The 22,403-nt window shown below is 48.5% G+C and overlaps 1 protein-coding gene across 1 annotated transcript in view; it reads left to right on the top strand.

Annotated features, from left to right (window-relative positions):
- The window catches only part of TNNT1 (troponin T1, slow skeletal type), a 137,771-nt gene that overhangs the window by 56,386 nt on the left and 58,982 nt on the right, over positions 1 to 22,403 (top strand). The window contains exons 10-11 of the mRNA XM_069642597.1: positions 20,592 to 20,705; positions 21,819 to 21,928. Of these exons, the coding sequence (XP_069498698.1) occupies positions 20,592 to 20,705; positions 21,819 to 21,928 (224 nt within the window). The remainder of the gene's footprint in view (positions 1 to 20,591; positions 20,706 to 21,818; positions 21,929 to 22,403) is intronic.

The following is a 22,403-nucleotide window of genomic DNA, read 5'->3' as shown; positions in this document are numbered from 1 at the left end:
GGCGGATTACGTGGTGTGGAGCTGCATTCTAGTGCTAGGCATGGTGCAGTGATTGTATGAGATCAGTAGAATGTGTGCAGTGAGGCCAATTGGACTTGGGTAGCTGCATTCTGGCAGCGGTGGAGTTTGTGAATGGGATTACCTGTGCAGCTAGGCCAATTTTCGTGGGGTATAGCTGCATTCTAAAGATTGTTGGGGTGATCATGGAGGTGTAAAAGTATATATGCACCTAGGCCAAATAAATCGAGGGGTATAGCTGCATTCTGTTTATTGGTGCAGAGGAAAGAGTTAGCATATTGGTGTGTTTGAGTTTCTGCGTGGATTCGAAGGGAACCCTGTTCCTGATGCGCTTCCAGTACCTGTCAAGGGGATGGTATCTCCCTTGTTCGGAGCAATAAGGCTAAGGTCCTCCTTATGTCCTATTGGGTCTGCAACTGCTCATTGGCTATGTCTGTTTGACGATGACAACCAGATCAGGCCCAAAACGTATTGGTTCAATATAGGTGCTAGAGAGGCCCTTGGTCATTAGTTCTGCTGAATACATTCCCAGATAGCTAGGATTAGGAAAGATATAAGTGCTCAGTATGTAGTTCTGCTCAAAGATTTCCAGATAAGTAAGAAAAGCAGGATAGTCATCTCCTGGACTGATAGTGTTGTGCATATCTGGAAGGGCCAATGAACAAGCTCAGTCATCATGGCGTTGGTACATAAGTGCTATTAGTGCTTGGGTTACAAGTCTAGCACAATCGATCCAGATAATTGGAGATGGATATCTCATGGCCTCAGAGTGTGGTGTATATCTGGTGGAAGGAGGCAGTGATTCAACTCTGTTGTGGCGTAGGTATATAAGTGCTACTACGATTCAGGTTTTGAGTCTAGGGCAATGGCTCCAGATAGTGGGAGGTAGATATTTCCCGGCCTCAGAGCGTATTGAAGGGCCCGTATTGAAGGGTTACCAAGCCATTTTTTGGATGTGGTGGTAAGTTGAGTGGTCAGGCGGTCCCTTATGTGTTTTTAGGGGAAGAGGCAGGTTTTGAGTGCCTTCTGGAAAGCCATGAAATCTTGGCTGTGTCCAATGCAGGGAGGCAGTGAATTCCACAAAGTTGGCGCCAGGGTTGAGTAAGCAGACCCTCCGATCCTGGCTGAATTGGAAGCAGGGACCACTAGGAGGGGGGCAATGCTTGAACTTAGTGTGCGGGTTCGGTGTTAAGGAGTCATCTTTGTTGTGGGTAATTGGGGCCTGCTTCGTGCACTGCTCGGTGAGTAATACACAGGATTTTGAAGGTGGCCCTATGTCCAATTGGGAGCCAGTGTAGGGTGTGAAGAGCAGGTGAGACATAGTCCTTTCGTTCCGGTGCGAGAAGCAGTTGGCAGCTGAGTTTTGGACTCTTTGGAGTTTGTTTAGTTGGTAGGCCAGTGCACCCAAGTAGAGAGAGTTCACAAAATCAAGTCTAGACATGACAATGGGCATAATTGCAGTCAGTCTATTGGGGTAGGCGAGGTAAGGGAAGATGTGCTTCAGAGGCCCACGGTAGAAATGACAGGATTTGGATGCATTGTTGATGTGGTGAGACAGAGTTAAGTCTGAGTCCCTTGTGCAGCGGAGGTTTTTGACAGTGGTGCTGGTTGGGGCCGAGGGGGCTGAGTGAGGGTGGCCAGGGAGTCGGTTGGGGAGATGAAGCAGTTTTGCGTGGGTTCAGAAATAGATGGTTATTTGTCATCCAGAGGTTAATGTAAGTGAGACATGCTGCTAGGTCAGGGCGAGGGTCGGAGGTCGATTTAGTAATTCTCCAGATGGTTTGTCTGTCATGCATAGTTATAGCAGGTGAGGTTGTGTGAGCAATTGATCCTGGGCAGAGGGGTCATGTAAAGGTTGAAGAGGGGGGTGAGAGGCCGGCGCCTTGGGGTATTCCAGTGTTCACTGGGCGTGCGCTGGAGAGGAAATGGGAGAGAACAGTGATTTGCTGTCTATTGTCTATTAGTGACGAATGAGGCGATCCAGGTAAGTGCTGAATCTTGTATTCCTAGGGATTGCAGTCTGTCAAGGAGGATAATGTGGTTAATGGTGTCAAACGCTGCTGAGAAGTCAAGAAGAACAAGTGCTGCACATCCTTATGAGTCTGCTGTGACTTTGAGGTCATCCCAGATAGAGATCAGTGTGGTTTCTGTTCCGTGGCATTGGCGTAAACCTGATTGTGTGGGGTCTAGGAGATGGTTCCATTCCACAGAACCATTGAGCTGTGAGTATGCAGTGCGCCCGATGAGCTTTGCCAAGAATCGGGTGTTGGAAATTGGCCTGAAGTTGATTTTAGGGAGAGGGTCGAGAGATCCTTTTTTAAGAAGAGGTTTGACATGTGCGGTTTTGAAAGGTTCTGGGAAGTTGCAGGAGGTGAGGTAGTCATTAAGGATGGGCCTCGCCAGTTCTCCTGCACAGGTGGAGGTGAAGAATTCTTTGAGGAGAGGCGGGGCATGGGTCGATAGGGGAGCCGGAGGGTAGGTTGTTGGATTGTAGTTTGACAAACTCCTTACTCGGGATGTGAAAGAGCAGAACGAAGGGTTCTCAGAGGGCAGGAGAGTTGATTCTTGTAGTGTGTGTGTTGGGCGGGTGAACATGTTGAAGAGTTTAGCATTGAGGGTGGCCGACCTGTCAAGGGCTGTTTAGTGAAAATGTTCAGAGAGGGAGTGGCAAAGTGTTTGTGAGCAGGCAGTCGGGGCTGCAGTGCAGGAAGGGTTCAGGAGGTAGAGAAAAGCAGAGTCTTGAGATGTTTCTGGAACTTAAGGAAGTCTGGCTGAAGTCTGAAAGGGGCAGGGAGGCTGTGCCAAAGGGAGGCACCAGCCAAAGAGAGAGACCTGTTCTCCCACACCCCACACCCCACTCTCCGCTTGGAGAAGCATTTGACAATCAAAGTGTTTTTAATTTTTTAAATTTTATTGGGTATTTTTAAGGCACTTATACCGAAAGACAGTGGGCCTCATTATAAGCATGGCGGTCTGGGAACTATGGTACCAGTAAGCATGCCGGTACCGTAGTTCCCAGACCGCCATACTACGAGCTGTGCTCGCGGGCGCCTGTCAGCCTGCCAAGTCTGGCCTGGTGGGCAGAGCGGCACCCGTGAGTGCAGCATGTCAGATGCACCGGCACCGTCGTTGACGGTGCCGGTTCATCCGATGTCCCCATTCCCATTCAGACCTAGGGGGCTGAATGGGGATGGGGACTGACAGGCACCAGCACCCGGCAATGTAGGAATTACCGGGTCCAGCAATGTCGGAATTACCTTGTAATTCCTCATTGACGGGTGCCAGAAAAAAATGCAACTCCGGCTCGCAGCCGTGCCTGTTTTACAGGCACGGCTACCGCCAGGGTTATAATGAGGCCCAGTGTTTCAAAGCACCAGAGTTGGAGTTAGAGGATCGGAGGGCTCTAGCAGGGGAGTATTTAGGGAGGGAAAGTTAGAGATAGCATGGTCCCAGGCCCCAGAAAGCCTTATGAGTAATGCAGAGGGTCTTGAATTTGGTCCTTGCGGCCACTGGGAGCCAGTGGAGAGATTATAGGGCTGGAGAGATACGATCCCTGGGCTTGAGGCCAAGGATAAGTCTTGCAGCTCTATTCTGGATTAGCTGAAGGGGACATAGGGAGGAAAGGGGTATATTGAGGAAGAGGCTGTTGCAGTAGTCCAGCCTAGAGAGGACCAGAGCTCTGGAGACATTCAGCATCTGGGGGAAGGTGAGGAATGGGAAAATGCCTCTGAGGAGGAGAAACTGGAAGTTGGCCTTCTTGGCAAGGTCCAAGATGTGAGGGGGGAAGGAGAGAGCAGAGTCGAAGATGACCCTGAGGTTTTTGGCCTCACAGGATGGTGAGGTAGAGGGCCCTAGGAGGGCAGCCAGAGGGTAGGAGGGAAAACGACCGCAGGTGTCCCAATGAGATGGTTCTCTGTCTTATTGGCATTAAGGGATGAGAGAGGAGGAAGAGGAGGTAGTAGAGGGAAGTTTGAAGGAAAGCTGTGTGTCATTGGCATAACACTGGAAATGAGGGGAGAAGGAGGAGGTCCGGTGAGCAAGAGGGGCGAGATAGATATTGAAGAGCTATAGGATAGAGCCCTGGGGGAAGCCGCAGGTAGAGAGTGTGGTGGTGAAGGAGAAAGGGCCCTGTTGCAACTGGGAAGGGCGATTAGTGAGGAAAGAGGTCAGCCATTCCAGTGCCAGGTCCGAGATGCCGAGGGTATCACAGAGTCGTTTTATGAAGATAGAATGGTTGACTGTGTCAAAGGCAGAGGAGAGATGGAGGAGAATGAGAACAGCAGGAGAGTTTGTGTCAAGATTTGGGAGGATGTCTTCACTGGTGTTCAGGAGAGCAGTTTCCATGCCTCTGGATGCCCGGAATCTATATTGATGATCATGGAGGCAACGAACAAGTTCAATGTGGTGGGTCAGTTGGGGGAGGACCAGCTTCTCCAAGAGTTTACCCAGGAAGGATAGGCGATAGTTAGCCGAGCAAGGGGGGTCAGCTGATGGCTTTTCTGAGAGAGGGTGCACAAGGGAGTGCTTGAGGGATAGAAGCAAAAAGCCAGTGGCAAAGGAGTGGTTACAGAAGTCGGCAAGGGTTGAGGCGAGAGAGGAGATGTCCTTAATGGTTCGAGAAGAGCGGGGGAGCACCTGTTTGGAGGAGACCATCATAGAGCAGACATTTTAGAGACCTCATCCGGTGCTATGGGCAGGAAGGAGGAGAGTGCAGAGGGTGGAAGGAGGGGAGCCAAAGGAGGCAGGAGAGCAGGAGCAGGAGTGGAGATCGGGGTGGACAAGAGTGAGGACAGGATGTCCTGAGTTTTAGATGTGAAATGGGATGCCAAAGCGGTGAAGAGAGCCTGAGAAGGAAGGGGAGAGGTGGAGAATGCAGTTGGATTGGCGAGTTCCGTTCAGATTTTGTAAAGTTCAGCCATGTTGTTAGTGGCTCCAAAGAGGCGGGCTTGGATGTGGGCCCTCTTCTTGGAGCGGATATAGAAACGATATTGCCTTTGGAGCAGGCGGCAGGCCAGTTTGTCAGAGGGTAAACCCAAGGTCTGGCACTTCCATTCAGCAACTCTGCACTTAAATTTCAGAGATGCTAGATCGGAGTCATACCAGCCGTTACGCTTGGAGGCAGGTTTCAGGTGGATCCTCATGACAGGGTCAAGGATGTTGACGGTGTTAGAGATAGAGAGGTGCAGGTTAGCAAGGACAGAGTCAGAGGAAGAGTCAAAAGCAGGGGTTGGAAGTGAGATGGATATGGAAGCAAAAGCAGCAACTGACACTCGCATCATCGGTCAAATGGCGGTGAAGGAGGCTGGCAGTGCTCGGGGTGGCTCAGATAGAGGTCCAAGGGGTCCCAAGCGGGAGGAGAGGAGAGAGTGATCAGACCAGGAAAGGGGGTGGTGACCGAGTTAGAGATAGGGATGTCGCTAGAGATGAGGACATCCAGAGTGTGTCCGGCTGACTGGGTCTGATGAACCCATGGCCCAAATGTACCTCAAAATACTTCTTTACATGCTCTTTTTAATTCTCAGTCGGAGCGTAGATTCTGCGGCAAGGGATCGATGCTCCAGTCTCCTGTTCAATTTTGCAAGCGTAAACATGATGATAGAGCTCACAAGTTTCCCCCTCATTGAAGACATCCCAAAAGTCTTCATAATACAAAGGTAGATCACCCACAATGGCCCGAATATGATATGATATGATATGATAAGTCATTTAAACAGCCTGTACACAAGTGTTTCTAGGAGTGACAAGACAAGGGAGGGAAGGCACAGGAAGGACAAGACAAATGATCTTACTAGGCCTTGTGTCATTCAGATCGTGCAAGTGTGAGAACGAGAAGTGCAAGGGGAAAGGGAGAGGGGAGTGCAAGGGAGGGGGGAAAACAGGGCAGCAATGCTCTGAGTATGTGCAGCCAGAGGAGAACAAGGGACTGTAGGGTTACAGTTACAGCCCCTAAGTCTGTGGTAGGTCTGGAGGCAGTACAAGGGGGACTGATCTAGAAAGAGATTGGTACCCAGTGAGACTCTAAGGGTAGCCATGCAATAAGTCGGTACAGCAGACAGGTAGGTCAGGTAGGTCAGCAGAGGAGGGAAAGAGAGAAAGCAGAGGAGAAGAGGAACGTTTTGAGCTGCTTCCAGAACTTCAGGTGGTCCAGCTCAAGTTTGAGAGGGGCAGGGAGGCCATTCTAGAATGCTGCCAAACTGCTCCTTCTACTAGACAAACATGAACTTCCCCCTGGATGTCTGATGGTTCCTTCATCAGATTTCCCCTGAACCAACCTTCTCAGCTGAGTGTGGATTTGAATTCTACAGTCCCTCTTCACCAATATGTACTGGGACAACAAAGGCTTACATAAACTAACTTGCAGCTTTGAGGCATCAATTAACTTGAATGCCATCTCCTCCCAATGACTGCCCTGAACCTCTACTCCCACTGATCTAGTCTCATGACTAATAGGGTCTGACATCACCGGACTGCTGTCCATGCCCCTAACCTGTTCTGGTAATTGTTTATGCACTATGATGATCCCCATAAACCTCAATTCACAAGTTTCCCACGGCCACTGAGTCTATCATACAAATGCCTCACAACATCTTAATCTGCCTTCCCAAAACAAGGATGCATTCAAGTGATGTGAGGTACTGTGGTCTGAATTATATTTGCCACCTGCTGGGTCTTGTCTGTAGGAAATTGTACCTTACCTGGTCTATGATGGCAGTCACTCAGAAAATGCTCATCTATACCACAATACAAAGGTTATTTCTTCTACTTTTCTCCCTCTCCTCTCTAGTTAACAGTGTTCACACCCTCTTTAATGGTTCAGAAATCCTAGGTTCCCCCACCCCAGATCCATCCTTGACCCATCAAGCTATTAAGTATCAGCCAGGGTCTCCCATCTGAAATATGGTTCCTTCATTTGTTCTTCAGGTCTCTCAACCTATAGTCCACCTTCATCACAAGATCATTCAATCCTTCACAGGAAGTGGGTCTATCGCCAAATGTGGCCATGTCATCCTTTAGCTCATCCCTCAGCCCACGATAAAATAGTGACACCCTCTTGTCCTATGGCCGACCACTTTCTAAAACCAGTGCTCTAAATTGAGTTATGTAAGTAACCAGGTCTTGCTCACTCTGTATTCACTGTACCAGTTCCCCATCCACACTCTAGGAAACCTATTGCCAGTCAAACATGTTGCAGAACTCAGCCTTATCAAAACCAAATCATCCAATATAAGGTCAACCTTCCCCCAGGTAATCAGAGGTATCGAGCAAGCGGCTGTGCTACCAATGAGGTAGTACAAAGTAAAATTAATCTTAGAAGCAGCCGGGTAAAGCCTATGGATGACAAAGAAAATGCAGCTTGCACCGTGTCCAGAATTCTTTTACTTCTTAGGATGATCCTTCACCCTTAGCATCAATCCTCTTACTGATCTCTTCAGCTACATTGGGGGATAGTTCTGGGGGTGCTGGATGAGAATTCAACTCTGACGTTAGTGGCTTCCCTTGACCTGCAAAACCTGCTGAAAACAAAGCTCAATTTCCCCACCTCCTTACTAATGGCATGGGCCTCCTTTCGGGAAGCCTTTATTTCGTCCCTCGTCGCCCCTAGCATTCTCTCCAAGGAGCTTGTGGTACCAGCCTTCGAGTGCATGGCAGCTGGGTGGGGTATTTTAACATGGGTCTTTCAGGATTCCAATATACCAAATCTCTATTCTTCAAATAGTCAAGCATACTGCGGCAGGATGACTTATGGCAAGAAGGGAGAAATGAGAATCGTCTAGTATCTTTTGAGACAAATCGAGGGAATTTGTCCCTCCCCCACAAGGGAAGTTTCAAACTTGCTCGATACAGAAGAGCAGGCCGCCAGAGATTTGGGAAACCCACAGTGCGAGAAGCTGACATGGCTGTGGAAGTTGGTGGCGAGACCACAAAGGAGGATCTGTGGTGGACAGCTGGTCCACAAACCATGACAGACAAGAGCAATGGATAATAATATCCTGGTAAGAGGGAAAAGTAACTATATTATGTACAAGAAGAAAATAATATCAAAGAGGGAGAACGTTATGAGCCAAAGTCTAGAAAAACTAGACAACTGAGCCTCATACAAAGTCAAGTAGACCAAAACAAGCTGAACTATAATTGCCCAAGAAGGAAAGCCTACCAGAGCAATAGTATCTTTCGAGGATACGCTGAGACCAACAACCAGGGATATAGATCTTATAAAAGATCCCCAAAAGGGATTCCCAAAGAGGAGGGAAAACTCAATAGCCCATTTAAAGAACTACAGAGACCGATCTACGAAATCACGAGAGACTATTTGACGATTATGTTTTAAAAATAAAATCCTACAGACTGGTACTAGAAGTACCCTCAGGGGAAAAAAGTCATTATTCTGACCTAAGTTAGTTTTCATAGCGGTAGGATCAGTTAGAGTAGTTTTGGACAGCAGACTTATTTCTTTGGACATTCACGACTGGCTGTGATGAGCACATTAGTTTGTAAGATAGGTAGGAACCACCCATAGAAATAGAGAAAGTTAGGCCTTATAGTCTTACTTTAATAAAAAGTGTGTACTGTGTCCTCAGAGAGTGTGAGTCCTTCTGACTCGCCACACAATATACTGGTTTCCATTTAACACCCAAGTCACCCTCATGACCCTGTGTCTCAACCACACATATATCCGCAGAAAGTCCACAACATTTCTTCATGGCAAAATACTTTACTACATACATATATTTCTGGTGCTCCTCCCACATAATCCTCCTCTGATTTCCCCCAACATGCTGTGGCTCAATATGGCAGGGGTTTACAGTTAGCACGCAGAGGAACCTGGTTTTGGAACTTTCTTGCTCTGAATATCCACAATCACATTGCGTACAGAAATAAATCCCAACACTACTCCACGCACCCTTTCTTCATACTAATTAAGCACTAGCGCATGTATTCTCTCTGTATTTGATGTGATCATACATTCATGAAATAGGACATCACGGTGCTGTAGCAAGATGGCCGCCTGAGTGAGAAGCTCTGGACTACGAGGACGCTTATCCTTTATTTCACCTTGGAAAATACAGCTGAATCTATTATTACTGCTGCGGCTGCGAAGTAAGACTCTGCTCTAGATTCAAGCCGACTTTGAGACCTGTGGACCCCCTGTGAACCCCAGCTAGCAACACTGGCAGTGCGGCGCTGCGGACGACTAGCTCACCCGGGGAGGAGCTCCGTGGAGCTTGGATTTGTAGTGCCACCCGACACCCCGGCGCGGGGGGCCTGCATGGGGGAGGGGCATCGGAATGCGTGTGCCGATCCTAATGGCCGCACAGCCCACCTAACCCCCCGGCGGACCTGTGGCTGCATTAAAACTTCGCAGACTGGCGGCTGAATCCGAGAACTGTGATCCCCTTTGGTCGGGGCTGGAGCCGCGAGCAATCGGAGCCGCTGCGGCTGCCCTGGCGTTCCCGTGCTGATCATATGCCTTACTCCTCCGCTCCTCATCTGATCGCACTTCGGCCTCGGTCTCCCAACAAGGTAGGGGGGCGGTGTGGCGGGGGCGGGCGGCCTTCCCCTCGTAACTGGGGGGCCGGCCCCCTGCGGCTGAGGACTGGCCTCGGGCCCTCTACTCCCCCGCTGGTGGGCTGAGCTGCCTGTAGCAGTTCGGGTCACACGCTCCCTGAGCACTTCGGGGGGCCGGGGACCTGCATCTTCTTGGACTCTGTGGGGGGCCGCCTCTCCCCCCGCCTCAACATACATAAGACATTGTTATCAACCAAGGGGGCCACCGAGGGAAACCCCTGTCACGTGCTCCCTGTCCCTCTGGGGAGCTTGGGCTATGAGAGATTGCCCTGACACTTGGGCTGCGCTGGAGTCACCCCCACTGAAGTCCATGACCATTAGGCCAGCTGGTTCACCTGATGCACATGCACAGCACAGATTTGGGTGACCGTCACTCGCTTGCTTGGTGTACGAGGAGCCACCCCAGGGTCCCAGCGCCAGACACTTATTAAACTGATCCAGCTGCCCTATGCCACCAGTGCCTTCATCTCCCACTGACCCGGCCCTAGGGATCATCCTCGCTGTTTCCGCCACAGGTGCGGGCCCTGTACAAGTTGGGACACACATATATCTTGCTGGGAGAGCTTGGATCACTCCTTCACTGCAAATCGGACACTGCCCACAGGCCTGGGAAGTACATTGCCATTAACCCGGATATTCCGCCTCTGCAGCTGTCACCTTGGGAGCTATAATACCCACTATTACCTGGGCTCCCGACCCCCTCATTTGCTTTGTGCTGCCTGCTCCTGGGGGGACCTGGACTCATTGGATCATCTGAGAAACCCTGATACTGGATCTACCTGGGCCTCCCCCTCTGGACTGTATACCCATCGGACCGGCTGGTCCAACCCTGTAAACATTATGCAGTGGTGAACTCGGCACTTGCGCTACATTTACTTGGTGGGAGGAGGTGCTGCCCTGCGCCTTAACACCAGTTTCATACTGTACCTGTCCTACTGGTACTACTACCCTCACTCCCACAGACTCTGCACTAGTGGTCACCCCGCCGCGGCCCCCATGAGGGCGGGCCCCGTCCATTGAAGCAGACACAAACTATTTAAAGCATATGTTGGGAGCATAACACTGCCGTAAGTTGGACACTGACCCACAGGCCTGGGAGCTATAGACCCAGGTATCTCTACTTGGCAACTATTACAGTGGGAATCCCACTACCTCTGGGCACCCTCCTTCGCCTAGGATCCCGGACCTCAAGCCCGGTCTTCACCATGACCAAGGGAGCTGGTGCCAGAAAAAAGCAAAGTTCTTTAAACATATTCGCTAAAACACCGTCCAAGCCGGCCCCGGATGACCCCGAGGGGCAGCCTACCACCTCTGCTCCATCAACTTCAGACGGCTCGCAGAAAATGCTGGAATACATTCGGGAGGGCGTCACCACACTCCATATGAAATTAGGCTATATGAACGGGACCATCTCCTCCATAAAAGCTCATATCGAAAAAACTGATGGAAGAGTCGCAGAGGTTGAGACCAGACTGGGAGTTGCGGAGGATGACTTGGGCTCTCTACGCGCTGCAGTCTCCACGCTCACCAACCCGGTGACAGCGGTGGAGAAAAAGAATGATGATCTCGAATCCCGCTCGAGGAGAAACAATTTGCGCATTATTGGAATACCCGAAGACAATATTACAGAGCCCATGGAGGACTACGTGGAACACATCCTATGACACTCCTTGATTCCCCTAAACTCTCCCCGCAGTTCGCCATTGAGACGGCACACCGCTCCTTGACCGCCAAACCCAGGCCGGGCACTCCGCCGCGGCCCATTATAGCTAGGATCCTCAACTTCCCGGGACCGTGATGCTATCCTACGAGCGGCCAGGATCAAGGGAGAACTTCTCCTTGGAGCGAATAGGATCCACCTCTACCCGGACTACTCTGTGGCAGTGCAGCGGGAGCGCTGATCATTTACAGCTGTGAAAAAGAGACTCTGGGACTTGGGAGTCAAGTACTCCATGCTGTTTCCTGCAAAATTACGCATTGAACACTCCAACAAAACTTTCTTTTTCACGATCCCCGAGGAGGCCTCTAAGTTCCTCGATGAGCATTTCCCTGGCTGACCCACTGCTGCCACAGGCCCAGTCTGTTATGATACCTATTGTGTTGGTTTGGTACAGTGATGAACCGCATTTAGTCCTACTCATAATGCTTCTACGCCACACACATCGACTCTGGTTGTTTTCCTGATTATTCTTGTTGGGTGGACCCTCCGTGATCTGGTCCTCTATGGGGCCAGGATCAAGCTGTGTTTGACTATTATCGATACCCTACAGGAACTCCGGTTTCTTGTCGCGGGGAGCCGGTATCGATGAAATACTCACAATTATGATGTGTCATGGCTGGAATCTATTGAACTGCATTAACATATTGTTGCGGCCCTCCTGTCTTTACCATATAATCCTCCACTCATGTAACTTAAACTGAACATGCTTGTTATACCAACTGTATTTACATTATCCTCATCCTCTTCCAGTCCGTCGCGCCACTGCTAGGACAGCTAACAGCCCCCAGGCGCTGATGCCGAGTTGTTTGTCAATGTTTTGTTGGATTTTGGGTTTCATTCCTCAAGTTGGGGTAGGGATGTGGGCAGGGGGAGGGGGGATAGGGAGTTATATTGAAAAAGTTTTGGCAACCACCAGAGAGGTCACATATGATACACTAGTACTGCACAGGAACTCAGATATAGTAACGCATCGGCTCAGGCCGAGATGGCATGGTCCAACTCAAACCCACGGTATAAAACTCAGGTTACCCCTCCACACTAATGGCGGATAACAGCTTAACATTCATGAGCTGGAATGTTAGGGGTATGGGCAACTACAGAAAGATGCGACAAATACAACTCTATGCGGAGCATCATAGTGTTCAAGTCCTATGTCTGCAAGAAACCCACGCTCGCTCCGAGCAGTGTGAGAAATTCGCTAAACAGTGGGGACCACAGAGGTACTACACAAACTACTCCACTCAAAGTAGAGGTACCCTCACTTTAATTCATAGGAACCTTAAGTTCAGCTGCTCCCTGTCGCATGTGGACTCCCTGGGGAGATATGTACTTATTGTTGGTAAACTGCAAAATCAGGAGGTGGCTGCTCTGAATATATATGGACCCAATATTGACGACCCTGACTTTTACCTGCACCTGGCCTCGATTCTTGAGAGTTACCCTAAGATCCCGATCATATGGGGTGGAGACTTCAACACGATCTCAGATGTCAGCCTAGACAGGTCGGGCTCTAGACCTCGTCAGCTCTCAAGGGCAGCTTACACGATCCTCACAACTTTACCCCGACTTGCTGTGGTGGACGCTTGGTGCCTAATGTACCCTGACTCCCGCATGTACACCTATTATTCTTCAGTCCACGATTCCCACTCTAGAATAGATAGATTGCTCATGTCCGACATACTAATTAGACGCCTAACTCGCCTGGCCATCCTCCCCAGAACACTTTCCGATCACTCCCCGGTAGTCGTCTCTCTGACCTGGGGGCATGACTCTGGAAAGACTAGGTAATGGAAAATGAGACCCCATGTCCTCCTGGACCAAACCTTTGCCTGAACTTGAGTCCTCCATTGAGGAGTTTTTTGAGGTCAACACAGATTCAGTATCCTCACGATCCACCCTCTGGGAATCATTCAAAGCATATGCCAGGGGTATCGCCATATCTAAAGGTTGTGGCATTCTGAAACATATTCGGGAAGATATGGCTGACAGCGAATCAGCCCTGGCCACCCGGGAATCCCAATATGCACACAATCACTCTCCCACGGCACTGGCAACACTGGGTCGGGAGCTCGATAGATTCCGCGACCTTGCAGAACGCGAAGTTAAATTCCTTGATGATCCCCGGGCAGTTAGACGATACGGGGAGGGCGAGCAGCCAGGCCACGTATTGGCCAGATTAATTTGCTACGAGTTTGGCGCCCCCAGTATTCCGGCAATTGAAAGGGCTGATGGCATGCTGGCTACCTCATCTCAGGACATCAACACAGAGTTCCTTACATTTTACACATCCCTGTATGCGAAAGCCAATGAACCCCATGTCTCAGAAATCAACGCCTATCTGGAGGACCTCCCTGTCACGGCCCTATCTGGGGATGTCTCTGATTCCCTAGAGGGGCCCTTTACCATCGAAGAGCTGATCGAGGCCATCGAGTCACTCTCCGCGGGCAAGGCCCCCGGCCCAGATGGTATCCCTATGGACTTTTATAAGCGTTATAAATCTATCTTGGCTCCACAATTACTAGAATTATGGGAGGAGGCCTGCGAGGTAGGCACACTCCCCCCCTCTCTCCGTGAGGCCATGATAATGGTTCTCCTCAAACCTGGAAAATCTTCTACCCTATGTGGGTCATATCGCCCCCCTCTCCCTCATAAACTGTGACGTTAAAATATATGCTAAACTACTGGCTAACCGCCTAGCCCCACTCATGCCCCACATCATACGTTCCGACCAGGCAGGTTTCACCCCAGGTAGGTTCACATCACTAAACCTTAGGCGGCTCTTCAATGTGATCAGTAGGATCAACTCAAATATACAGGCAGTGGCAGCCACCCTGGACATGCAAAAGGCTTTCGACTCAGTGTGCTGGGAATACTTGTGGCGAGTCTTGGCAAAATGTGGATTTGGTTCCAACTTTCAATCCTGGATCAGACTCCTCTATACCATCCCAGTGGCTAGAGTCCGCACTGAGGATAGATGCTCCGCCCCTTTTCAGATAGCCAGAGGGACGCGACAGGGATGTCCCTTTTCCCCGCTAATATTTGCAATAGCAATTGAACCCTTTGCAGATATGATGCGCCAATCACATTCCCACAGGGGCTTACGCATGGCGGGGCAAGCAGATATTGTTTCCTTATACGCCGACGACGCCTTGCTTTACATCCGCTCCCCAGAAGCCAACCTAGCTCCAATCCTACACGACGTGACCCGATTTGGTCAGATATCTGGTCTTAAAGTAAACTACTCTAAATCGACCTTATTTCCTCTCACAGACAATACACAACCACCGTCTGATCTTCGGGGCTTCACTTGGTCCCATTCAACCTTCACCTACCTAGGAGTGGCGGTCTCTCGGCATGTTCAGCAGCTGCGAGCAGACAACTATCAAAATTACTTAGCCAACCCATCGACCAAAACTGCAAGTTGGGCCAGACTTCCCATTTCCTTAGCGGGTAGAATTGGTATCCTTAAAATGGTTGTGTTGCCCCAACTCCTATACCGCTTTACAAACATTCCGTTATGGCCGGGTGACAGCTTCTTTAAGAAATTACGCAGCATTACTAATACCTTCCTTTGGCACTCCGGTGCAGTCCGGCTCAAACTTACTACACTCAGCACTCCCAAGGAATCGGATGGGTTCTGTGCCCCCAACTTTCTTAGATACTGGGTAGTTGCTCAATCCCAATTCGCTTCTTACTGGTTCAGTACAGAGGGCTCCCATCCTCATGTCCGACTTGAAAAACTAAAGGTTAGCGAATGAACGATTGGCTCCCTCATTCTCAAGCCCGTCCCACCCGATAATGATTCATCGGACCCGGTGGTTAGCACATCACTCGCACTTACTAAAATGTGTGCAATGGTTGCAACACCTAATCCATTTCATGGTGACCTCCCACTCTGGAATTTTCTCCCTGATGTCTCATATATCCCTCAATCCATAGTGTCCCGCTGGTCGGAAGCTGGCTTCCTAACCCTGCGTGATGTATTTAAAGGGGACAACTTCCTGGAGTGGTCTGGCCTTCCTTTACCCCTTAAGCGTAAACCTTCAGCGTGGTTGCAATATTCCTCGCTTCGGAGGGTCCTCAAAGCCAAATATCCCGAGTTTCCTGCAATCCCTCTGGACGACCCTGTAATAACTGAACTGTGTTCTTCCGATGCCTTCAGAGGGAAAGTATCTAGACACTATAACATGCTGCAGACCAGAGCCGCCCCCTCCTTTGTCAAACTAAAACTCAAATGGGAGGAAGACCTGGGAGTCGAGATTACTGATGAGCGCTGGTCTCGAATGTGTTCACGTGCCCAGGGGGTGTCTTACAACTCCAGGTTTAGGCTGGTTCAGTTCAAGGTACTGCACAGGTATCACCACACACCAGCTAAATTACACCGCATGTTCCAGGAGTTCTCGCCTCACTGCCCCAGATGTGGAAGCGATCAAGCTACTTACCTGCACATGATCTGACATTGCTCACACCTAACACAATACTGGCAGGACATATGCACTTCTATGTCAGACATACTAGACTGCACCATAGATCCTTCTCCTATATGCTGCCTCTTCCATGAGCTCCCCAGTCTCAAACGCGACTCTAGGAAGCTAGCGGGACTATGGTCCTCATTACACGGACGGCGGTAAGGGTTTACCGGTACCAGTATTTTTGTTTTTTGCAGGCGTTAAAAACCAACCCGCAAAGGGACCAGGGAACTAATTACGGTACCGCAATTTGCGGTGCCGTAATTAACACCTTCCCCATTCCCATTATGCCCTATGGGGCAAAAATGGGAATGGGGAAGGGCAATGGGGGAAGGGGGAATTACTGCCCCACCAACCTTGGAATAGGGCAGTAATTCCCCTTTCCATCAAGGCGGTGCCGGTATTTTACCGGCATGGACCAAGGTGCTAATAGCACCTTGGTCCACCGCCGTCCATGTAATGAGGCCCTATGTATGTTACTGGCAGTGCGCTGTATACTACTGTGCTGGCTTCGCCCCAGTGCGCCCACACACGCCCAATGGCTACGGGCGGTCACCTGGGCGTACGACACGGAGGTGGATTGGGGGGCCACGCAACACCCACACTCCAGACCTAGGGACATCTGGCGATGATTTCGCGAATACATGCCTGCCCTGTCCTCCACCTTAGACTCTGGTACTTCCTCTCCCTCCCACTCTCCTCAGTAACTCCCTGTGAGACTCGACTCCCCTCAAGCTCAGGGCGCAATCCTTCCTCCAGCATCCATGCTAATTATTCCATGGGATAATAATGCATTGTATTGTGGAATCTTTGTATGAGTTGCAAGCTGATGCCGTGATGTACCATATCTGTGCAGTTTTGTGTGTTGTTCTTTTGTCTTCAATGGATTGTCAAGCTAATTAAATAAAGTTTAAAAAATAAAAAAAAAATAACAAAAAAAAAACAAACAAAAAAAAAAGAAATAGGACATCACCCCGGAACAAAATCTGTGAACAAATAGAAAAAGCAATTGGGCGGGTATCATGATCTAGGAATTCCAAGAGAAGAAACATTTTGGATAGATTTTCCTTTTAAATAAGAACAATAAAAGGTATGGCCCTCATTACGAGTTCAGCAGTGTAAGAAAAAGTGAGAGTAAAGTTGCAATAAGGGTGGAACGTCTCTTTATCACCCCTTTCCTGCACCGCCAAATGGAAACTGTGGCAGTGAAGTGGAGCAGATATCTCAAGCGTATGGCTGTGACTTTCCTCCACTTTGGGACCAAAAGCTCGAGGATTTATCTTGGGTGGAATTGGCATCCGTTGTAAATTCTTAAAATCCCCAATGGGGTCCTGTGAACTACAAGAATGAGGACTAAGTCTGCCATTCTGCACTCGGAATCTGCCAGCAGATCCTCCAGTATGAATGGCAATATCGCCAGACTCCTGATGCTGCCTAAAAAGTGAAATGCTATTTTGAAAGTATATTTAAATCAATACACTCTATGAAGTGGATAATATAACATAGTCTCCTATGTCCTCCCCTTAGACTACATATTTAATGTATAGTGCTAAATAAGGGGGAGATAAATGGTTTGGGGGTCACTAGCCTTCCCACAAACAGAGGGTGTGTACCCTAAAATATCCGCACAAGCAACATAAGAGTGGGATTCTGAAATTAGCAGCATTTTCACAGATATGTATCACACTTTTCAAATAAGGGCTAACACTTGTATTGTATTGTTTATTTATATAGCGCCTATACACATGAAAGCATTTCAAAGCGCTCAAGGAGGGTGGGAACAATGGGAAAAACAAAAGTCGCTCAGGGTCCTTGAAGATCTGAGACGATAATAGCCTGTACAGGCGAAGTAAGTGCATACATATAATTAACAAATTGAGACACAGCAAATAGGCATAACAGCGATTCTGAAGTTTTACAAGTGCAATTCAAGGGGAAGACAAGCGAGAACAGACAGATGATCATCAGGCACGTTGCATTTGGGTTGTGCAAGTGCATAGAGGATCGCAGGGGAGGTCTAAGTGCACCCGGTCGGTGGAGACTGGGCAAGTGCAGAAAGAGCCATTCTCTAGTGTTATTCTAAGTGCAGTGAAGGTGGGTGGGAGTAGGGCCATGAGGCAAGTGAAAGGGGACTGGAGGGTGTGCCCGGGACCGCTGAGACGCTGAGGTACACTAAGCTGCCAGTCAGCAAGCTGTAAGGAAGAGGAGGAAGAGATGAAGAGAGAAGAGGGCTAGGTTAGCAGAGTAGAGGGAGAGCGAAGGAAGAGGAAAAGAGGAAGGTCCTGAGGAGTTTCCAGAACTTAAAAATCTCAGGCTCAACACGAGGGCGGCAGGGAGGCTATTCTAGAGGGAGGCACCTGCTGAGGATAAGGATCTCCCTTCCAATCTCTGCTTGGAGAACAGTCTCACTCTCAGAAGGTTGGAGGTAGATGAGCAGAGGGCTCTTGAGGGACTATTTAGGTAGGCAGCATTGCAGGTAGCTAGGACCCAGGCCCCAGAAAGTCTTGTGGACAATCTAGAGAGTCTTAAACTTGATCCTTGCAGCCACAGAGAGCCAATGCAGAGATTTCTGCGCCAGAGAGATGCGGTCCCTGGGCTTGAGGCCAAGGATAAGTCTTGCAGTTCTGTTCTGGATGCGTTCATTGAGCTTTCTGCCATGTACGTAAGAGTCTATGCTCTCACTGTTGTATCTGGTCAATAGGTTTAGTCAGCGTTGGCCATAGACAGCGACACTAGCCCATGGTCACCAAATTAACCAACAAATCTAAATAATGAACATCTGCGACACACCAATTTGGCCCAATTATATTAGGACTTGGCCTATTGACATATTGATTAGTAAAATCTAGTTGGGGTTTCATCTTGAATAACCCATCTGCAAATAATCTCTAATGAAACTCATTGTATGGGAATCTGTTGCATGCACATCCATTGTGGATTTCTTGAATCCCTACTATGTAATGGGGAGGGGAGCCCAGCCCTAAATTACATTGTGTTGTACTGTGGCTTGTATGTGTTATGTTATTTAATGCAATGAAACTGGGTCTTGTAAAGCATGGCATCTGCATTTTTGGCGGCCTCTCGGTGCAGGTCCTATGAGTCTTGTGTGAGCAAGAGGCAAGAGGTGACACCTGTGGTGTTAATCCATGCAGATAAAAAGCCACCCCCTCTCAACGGTCAAAGTGGGCACGATTGGTTCGGAGCGGTGCTCCTTTACTTCTTTTAGTTACGTTTTACTCTTCCTATACTTCTATTTAAAAAAGAAACTGTTCCGGAATGGTTTCGCTTAAAAATAAAAGTGTAGGAAGAACTTAAAACTTAACATTTCCTTAAACAGCAGCTGTGTTTGTTTGGGGGATTGGATTGTGTGTGGCGGGGGACATGGCAATGGGGTTTGTGGGGAGCAGGACAGGCCAGCAGGGAACAGGGTTCCACTGCTTCTTTTCATACACTTCGACCACTGCCCCTTCTCTGTGTGCTTGTGAGGTTCTAGGTGAATTGGGTTAGTGCCTAAGGTGTCTAGGAGCCCGAGGTGTAATTATTCAGGTTGGTTGCTAGCTGCCTCGCCAACATTCTGACAAGGGTGTACTGTGATTGGATGGTTGACGCAGCGCAGCATGGCGGGGGTGAGATTTGGGGGTAGGAGGATGTTGAAGTGGCCAGGCTGCTCTTTTGTGTGTTTGCTGACTGGTTTATGTAATGTAAAATGGTGAAATAGAGGGTAGGTTGGTTAGTGAGGGGGAGGTTGGTTATTGGATCCTATAGCATTAGCTGTTTGATCACTTGTATACGTTTATAATGGGATGGGCCATTGGCAGTGAATGGCACAGGCCATCACATTCTGTTGAACTGACAATGAGGTGTGTTGGCATGACACACACATTCCAAACTTGAGAAGAGATGACATCACATTGGTCAATATTAGTGCATCGGCAATTAACTCATACATTCTGGTGGCGATTACAGGGTGATTACATGTTTGATGATAGTAGTAAAACATGTGTTGCTAAAGAATACCAAATGTTTATCCTCTATGCCACACTGAGGGCCTGATAAATTAAATATTCTTCCACTTTCCTTACAAACACCATATTCTGATAAAGAAAGAATAAGGTGCAGGGACAAGAAAGCATCGGCTTTTGCATGAGTCTGATTTACACCTTCTCAACTCCCCCGGCAACCACAAGGAATGCAGGGCAGCCACGTGGAGGGGATTCCCCTCCCAGCAGCACTGCTTTAGTATGTCAAAAAAGGAGTTAAAATACGGCACCTGTGATGTTCCTTTAAACTCTACTGCACACCATTCCCCTTTATATAAATAGCATTTCTTAGGCTGCAGCACCACCTTTCCAGTGTAATGACAGTTTTAGAAACCTTCCTTAAATTAGAAAAGTGGCAGTCTTTTAGGAAATGCTAGCAATGCCACTGGAGTAGATGTTTACCCCACAACGAGAGATTTTAGCAGCTTTTCCCTCCAATACTTCCACCCTCTTTAGAATGGTGGTGCTGGAAACTGGAGGGGAGAATGTCATATTTCTACTCTTTTTATCATGAGCTCAGAATCAGGCCCTAAGAATTCTGGTACAAAACCCATAGCAAAGACACACTCACAAGTTGCTTCATGGTATAATTGTTTGGGGGCAATGCAGCTCCTATTTGGCTCTTCAACTTTGGACATTGACAATATGGCATCTAACAGCAGAAGATGTCCAATTGCATGTAGTCCAGATCACACCTCCTCATGATCACCCTCTTTTAAACTACTGATGGCTTCATTCTGGCTGGCAAATCACACTTTTTTCGATTTTACACCACAGGAAGAAAAAATGCGTAAAGAGGAAGAGGAGGCCAAAAAACGAGCTGATGATGATGCAAAGAAGAAAAAGGTCCTCTCCAACATGGGGGCACACTTTGGTGGCTACCTGGTTAAGGTGAGGCTGTATTTCCTTAGCTGCATGCTCGCCACTGAGTTTGTGACAGGGAAATGGGGCTATGTTGCTGTAATTACTATGGGGGAAAATGCATCTTGATAGGACCCCCCAAATTATTTAAATCTTGTCAAGATACAGCACATCATCTGGACAACGCAGGAAGAGGACACATGTGGGCATTGTGAAGTCACCGGATGGGGACTTCTCCTTCAGCAAGGACAGGAAGTCATAAAGCACGCGTTGTCAGAATGTGGGTTTGCCTTTATGTGTATGCTTCTTGTTTATTTAGTTTATTGTGGGAGCTGTATTGCTTGGCCAAGTAATCATTGGAGCACTCTGGGTGGCTCTAGAAAACAGAACTGAAAAGAACCAAAAGGGTATTTGCTGAAGGCCAGGCCAAGACTGGCTTCCTGGTCATCTGAGATGTTCCCCCACAGTCGCTCACTGTGCTGGTATCAGAGTAAAAAGAATGGAATGTAGAAAGGGCCATAGCAACCCTGTTTTCCACTTGATAGGTCCAATTCTGGTTGAGAAGTGCCAAGAATAGCAGGACTTTAACTAAAGAATAGCAGGTGCTTAGGTAAAGGAGTATAGTAGAGACAAGATAGTCTTTAGAGAATAGATGTGTAATGCACCTGTAGTCCTGATTCTAAGAGGACCTAGTCAGGCTAAACAGATGGCAGATGAGGATCCAAAGCACTTGGCAAAACCTTCATCGATAGCAGAGACAGGTCTTTTGCGGATCCGGCTCTTCATCTGTGGGGAGGAAGGATAGCTCAAGGGCAACGCGTTTGTCTTGGAAGCAAGGCAAGGCAGCGCAACACAGGTTTGAATCCTGATTCCACGCGTAGAAACCACTCCCTGGTATATAGCATGTTATGAAAAAAACAATTATAATTATAATAATAATCTCTGTGTAAGAGGTTCATCAACACAGGTCCGAACCAAGCTGCGTGTTTCAGACAGGCATTTAGAAAGAGGTCCCTTTAAAACTGTTCTTTAGTCAGTGGAACAGTCAAATCAAAATAGGCAAACACACACAACATGTCAACTAACCATTGACTCCAACGCAAGGAGCTGCTTCACAATATACTTCCCCATGTTGATTTCTAGGCAGAGCAGAAGAGAGGAAAGAGGCAAACAGGAAGAGAGATGAAGAGAAAAATCCTGTCAGAGAGACTCAAGCCGCTGAATGTGGAAAACCAAAGTGAGAACACCTTGAGGTAAGCAGGCCTAACCGGGGGCGGTCGTATGGGGTAAAACAAATATTGTACATGTTACACTGATTGGAAGGTGGTGTAAAGGGTGCAACACTACTCAGTTCTGACATGCCATTATGATGATCAGTATCCTGTTCAGAGTTGGTATATTAACAGTTGGTCTACTGCTCAGTACTACAGTGTTAGCATTTGGTGCACTGTTTAAGATTGTTTTGCAACAGGTACACTGTTCAGGGTTGTACTGTATAAAGCTTTTGAATTATCAGTTTGTATACTCTTCAGAAACTAGGTTCCCAGTACGAGTTTGGCAGTAATTAGGCAGTGTATCTGCTGAATTACTGTCAAACGTTTTTACTGTTACCGCCACTTGATCCCGTGGGTTTACGAGTGGTGGAAGGGCACGGTTAACCCCCATTTTTGGAGCCCATAGGTCTCCATGGGGATTTTGCCAGAATTACCACGAGTGGTAATTCTGCTG

The sequence above is a fragment of the Ambystoma mexicanum genome, chromosome 1q (genome assembly GCF_040938575.1).
Source record: "Ambystoma mexicanum isolate Mex_15411 chromosome 1q, UKY_AmexF1_1, whole genome shotgun sequence".
NCBI lineage: Eukaryota > Metazoa > Chordata > Amphibia > Caudata > Ambystomatidae > Ambystoma > Ambystoma mexicanum.
Note: the sequence above shows the minus strand (reverse complement) of the source record. Positions and strands in the feature narration are given on the sequence as shown.